The sequence below is a fragment of the Vigna radiata genome, chromosome 8, assembly GCF_000741045.1.
Source record: "Vigna radiata var. radiata cultivar VC1973A chromosome 8, Vradiata_ver6, whole genome shotgun sequence".
Classification (NCBI taxonomy): Eukaryota; Viridiplantae; Streptophyta; class Magnoliopsida; order Fabales; family Fabaceae; genus Vigna; species Vigna radiata.
This window is the reverse complement of record NC_028358.1, coordinates 14,028,501-14,034,328: the sequence shown is the minus strand read 5'-3', so window position 1 is coordinate 14,034,328 and position 5,828 is coordinate 14,028,501. Positions and strand designations below refer to the sequence as shown.

Here is a 5,828-nt window from a genome sequence, read left to right as displayed (position 1 = left end):
CTCACCATCTCATTGTTTATTTATATTATAATCTTACTAAAATTTTCTTTTTTCCTTATTATAGTCTTGTTTTAATCATACTTTGCTTATTATAGACTTGATGGTCTCATGCTAATACAACTCGTGAGTAGTAAGATCACTTTTCCCCCTTCTATGAAACAGAGCTTATATAGCAACATAACTATATTATGACATATTCCAAGAGTTATATTTGCAAGAAAAAATGTGTTCATGCTACCTTTTAATATGATATAGCACAGAATTATGAGTACAACAACTTTCATAAATAAAGGATTAACAGAATCTTCCATAATTCAAATATGCATTGCTTTTTTTCAACCAAAGAACAATGTATAAAGAAAGTGTTATATTCATGTATCTCAATGTATTTACTTTGCTGTAGGCAAAAGGGGGTCTCTAGCAGCAGAATTACCAGGTTTCCCTCTCAAATTTGACAGAAACAAATACAAGAATCCTGCAGAAAAGAAGCTTATAAACCAGGCATTGTTGTAGATCACAACAAAAGTGTTAGGAACTGAAGTTGCAATTCCAATTTTCTGCAAGAAACCAGGAACCACAGGTAAAACTCCAATAACTAGTGCCAGAATAGCAGCTACATTAAATCCCCCTGAATACCAGTATGTCCCATAAGGACTCTTTGAGTACAAGTCATTCATATTCAAATTTGTCTTGTGTATGATATAGTAATCAGCTAGAACAATCCCTGCAATAGGACCCATCAAAGCAGAATATCCAACTAGCCAAGTGTAAACAAAGCTCTCACTAGACTGAAGAAGCCTCCAAGGTTGAAAAGCAATCCCAAGGAGTGCAGTCAGAAGAGCTCCTCTGCTAAAGGTGAACCATTTGGGGCTGAGATTCACTAGAGCATTTGCTGGTGCAACAACATTGGCAGCAATATTGGTGGTGATAATGGCTAGGCTTATACCAAAGATTGCAATGATCCTAGTTGTGAGGCCACCAATTTGACCAAGAAGTTTAATAGGGTCAGAAATGAGTTCACCAAATATCACTTTTGTGGATGAAGTGACTGCTACACCAACAAATGTGAAAGCCCCCATATAGATGGGAAGTCCAATTTGACCAATAACTTGATCCTTCTGGCTCTTAGCATATCTTGTGAAATCAGGAATGTTAATAGCCACAGTGGCCCAAAAGCTTATATTGGCAGTGAGGGAAGGGAAGAAAATAGACCAGAATTCTGATGCAGAGAGCTTGGAAGACAAAGAGAGCATGTGACCAATGCCACCAGCTTTGACACAAGACCAAATCAGAAGACAAGAAGTGAGAGCAACCAATATTGGAGCTGAGTACTTCTCAAGCTTTCTAATACCATCAATTCCTGTCCACACGAAGGCCAACTGAGCCACCCAAAAGATCAAAAAGCAAGCAAACTCAAGAGGGGAAGTGCCAAGCCAAGGTAGAGGCTGGGAAAATGAAGCTTCCTTAATGGATCTTGGCAAGAGAAGGAAAATAGCCTCCCCACCAATCCAAGACTCAATTCCATACCAACCACAACCAATTAGGGCTCTTAGAAGTGTAGGAATGTGAGCACCATGGATGCCAAAAGAGGATCTAACAAGAACTGGGAATGATATGCCATAACGTGTGCCTGCATGCCCAGTGAGGACCAAAGGAACCAAGAGGACCATGTTGGCTGCCACCACAGTTGCTATGCCTTGCCACCAAGCCATGCCAAGGTCAACAAGGCTACCGGCAAGGTAGTAAGAAGGGACACCAACAACCAGTCCAACCCATAAACTTGCTATTTCAAAGCCAGAAAATGTCCTTTGACTCGGTGCTGTTGGCTTCAGGTCTTCATTGGTGAGAGTGGGATCAGACTCAAACTCCAAATCAGGTGGTAGTGAGATGGAGTTTGAAGAGTTGGAACATTTCATTGGTAAGAGTTTGTCTAAGGACGGTGAAAGAAGTGTTTTTTTGAGTTTTGAAGGAAAGAAAGTATGGTTGGGAGAAGAAGAAAAGCTTGGATTTTTGAATGGTGGCACTGGGTTGAGAAAAGGAGGAAGATGGAATGTTAAACTTAGACATTGAGATTGAGATAATACCATGTTTTTTTGTGAGATTGTGAGTACAAGGTTGTTGCTGTAGAACACTATGATGTGATAGAGATGGACGATGAGTGGTGGGGAATTAATGGCAAAATTCAACCTCTTTTTTTTAATTTTATTTTTATTTTTTAACCAATGAGGTCAATGAGTTGCCAAATTATTAAGCAGATCATAATCTAAATGATAAATGCATAAACAATATTTTATTCTGCTACTAAAGCTTCACAAATCAGTAAGTAAATAATACTTGTTGATTACAATTATGTTTGATTAAGATCTTGCCACCGATACTGTAAATTATAAGCATAGTTATTATAATTTTTTATAAGTGAAACATTAGTACTTTAAATACTCTTTAATTAAAGGAAAGAGTTCTAATTATGATTTCAAAAGTCAAAATAAGAAATTGAAAATGTTATGAAACTCAACGTGAGGGAGAATAAATTCATTTTTTTACGAGGATTATATTTGAAAAAGTTTATTTGGATTTTTATTACTGCATGTGTGTATAATTTCGGTCATATTTTATATCATGATTTTATTTTTATTTTTAAAAACTATAATTGAAACTTTCTCGATTCAGTTTGTATAATTGAAACTTTCATTATTGTTTGCGTTTAATTTTTTGAACAATAATGATTGAAATGTCCATAATTGTTTACTATAAAATGATTTTGACGTTATTTTTAATTGATCAATCAATTATTAAACTAATAGATGACATGTGTAATTTGGAACCTCTATTATTAAGGGCGGCGTGTCTCAAAAGAGTCTTTTTTTAAGGTATTGCGTTTGGGCTTCAAAAAACCCATGCTATTTATACAATTTCTTTTTAGGATTAATGTTTGTAATGGTTAAAAATTTTAATGCAAAATTAAAATTTGTTTTTTTAAAATAAAATTTAATTTTAAAAATAAATAATTTTTATTTTAATAATATTTTTATGTATTAAACTATATTTTAAATTAATTTCAAACTGTATAAATAACTTAAATTTAGTTACTACTTTATATAATTGACATATCAAAAAATTAACAAATTAAGTTAGAAAATTATATTTATTTATTTTTAAAGTTTGAAAATTAAATTATATAAAATTTTTAAGATAAAGATAAATTCTAATTTTTCATCAAAATCATTTTTAACTTTTTTTTTTTTTAAAATACATCGTCATTGTTTCTTTAATTTAAAATGTTACATTTATCCATAAGTTTTTCTCTTTTTTTCAAGTTCTCCGAAGTCCTGTGAATGCTTATATTACCATAAATATTTAAATATAATTTTGTTTCTCCCATTTAAAATAAAATACACTAGTAAAAAATAGGGTTTATACAACACACATTATGACACGGTTCACCAGAAACCGCAACATAATGGTGCGCGGTGACAGTTTTGTAAATAAATCGAACATATATGCCGCGATTCACCTCTTAACCGCGGCATATACCCCAGTCAATCATCACCTTTGACGCCACGTCAGGAAAAAAGTTAATAACAGGGGTAAATGTCGCGGTTGCTCAGAGAACTGCGGCATATACCCCTACTACCTTCTGACATTCTCCATCAGTCAGCCCCTGCAATAAATTGGCAGGGGAATAGGCCGTGGTTCTCTAAGCAACCGCGGCGTATTCCCATGCCAATTTATTGCAGGAGCTGACTGATGAGGAATATCAGAAGGTCGCAGGGGGTATATGTCGCGATTCTCTGAGCAACCACGGCATATACCCCCTACTACCTCTAACATTCCCCAAAAGACAGTTGGGAAGGCAGATGGGAGATTCAGAACGTCAAGGAATACCCCGCGGTTCTCCTTACAACCGCGACCTATTCCCCTGCAGATTTATTACCCGCTAACAGTTGAACGTTGTTCTGAAAATAATAGGACAATATACCGCGGTTGGGTGGGAAACCGCGGCATAAAGGTTTCTGAAAAATTTCAAAATTGCCATTCCATTTTAATTTTGATTTTTTTTTAATGCGAATATGCCGCGGTTTTCCTCAGAACCGCGACATATTTGGATATATGACAGCAATTTTAAATTGAACCGCGGTAGTATGTGGTAATTAGGTTAAAAAAAACTTTGAACAGTTTTCCTCCTCACGCAATCAGTTTCAGAAAACGAAACCTCAACGTCTCCGTCGTGCCTCTCTATTGCGAGCTTTCCTCCATTGACGCCAGCCATCCTCTCTAATGCGAGCTTTCCTCCATTGACGCCAGCCATCCTCTCTTACGCAAGCCTACCTCTCCGTGCACCCGTGCTTCTCCGCCGCACCTCGGCCGCGCCAACCAGGTTTGATTTCAATATCTGTTTTATGCGATTGATTTATCCGTTTTGCTTAACCTGATTGATTGGTTGATGAAATGTTCTTGCAATTGATTTCTGGTTTTATGCGATTCCTTTTAATTTATGCGATTCCATTTCAATAGCAATTCATGGATGCGATGTTGTGCATGTTGAGTTTGGTTGGGTTGCCCCCAAAAGTTCCCTACAACGCCCAGACCCAAAAGTTCCCATTTCAAAAATTACCCTCTATAAAAAAATCATAACTTAATTATGTAATAATAGAATAACACATCTATAAATAAAAAAATAATATAAAATGAATGGAATAGGTTTATGGGTTTTTACAAAAGATATTAATTGTGACTAAATTTCTATAGAGATAAAAAGTTTTGATGGTAAAAAATATAATTTATTCTATATTTTTAGTTTGGAATAATACTTTATAATAGGAATTAAAAAGTAATAATAATAATTAAAAAGTAATAATAATAAAAATTAAAAAATTTATTGTAATAATAACAAAAATAATAATATTAATAATAATAATAATAATAATAATAATAATAATAATAATAATAATAATAATAATATATTATCGTAACTTTATAATAGGAATTAAAAAGTAAAACAAAGCTTTATAGGGTCTTAGTATTTAACTTATGTACACAACATTATTATAAATATATTATAGGAGTCTAGTGAAATTTTCAATAATTTTTATCTACATTATTAATAATAACATGTTTATATTTAAAATTTTAAAAGTAATGAATATTTTGAAATTTTAAAATTTTCAATAATAAAGAATTGATCATTTGAATACTTATTATTAATTGTACGATTGTATGATTGTATTACTGAATTGATTGTATGATTGAATTGATAATTTTATATAGAAAATTGTATAATTGTAATTTTGTAAAATTTAGGAATGGATCGAAATTGGATTAATTTACCACGTATTAGTGCTGAATACGAGAGAGGTGTAGAGGAATTTATACAATTTGCGCAACGTAATGAGGGGATAAGTGATGATGAAGTGAAGTTTAGATGTCCTTGTGTGAACTGTTTGAATGGGAGAAAGTTGAACGCAACCCAAATTAGAGAACATCTTATCTGTGATGGTTTCCTAAGATGTTATACAACATGGATATGGCATGGCGAAGAAATGTACTTTCCGACTAACTCGCAAACTGAAAATGTTACTGACTCCACCATGGAAGAAGATCGACCGGATGAAGACAAATTGGAGGACATGATCCGCGATGTCGGCGCAGAAAATTTTGCCAAAGCTCATGTGTATGAGACGATGTCGACTGATGCCGAAACACCTTTGTATGTCGGTTCAACTAAGTTCACACGTTTGTCAGCTGTATTAAGGCTCATGAATTTGAAGGCAAGCAATGGATGGACTGATAAGAGTTTTACAGAATTGTTGACGTTGTTGAATGAAATG

General features: G+C 33.9%; 1 protein-coding gene across 1 annotated transcript; it reads right to left on the bottom strand.

Annotated features, from left to right (window-relative positions):
• Nucleotides 1–228: 228 nt before the first annotated feature.
• LOC106769920 (purine-uracil permease NCS1) lies at nucleotides 229–2,285 on the bottom strand. The gene has a single exon (XM_014655724.2). The coding sequence runs from the start codon at nucleotides 2,085–2,087 to the stop codon at nucleotides 390–392; it is 1,698 nt and encodes a 565-aa protein (XP_014511210.1). The 5' UTR covers nucleotides 2,088–2,285; the 3' UTR covers nucleotides 229–389.
• Nucleotides 2,286–5,828: the final 3,543 nt, after the last annotated feature.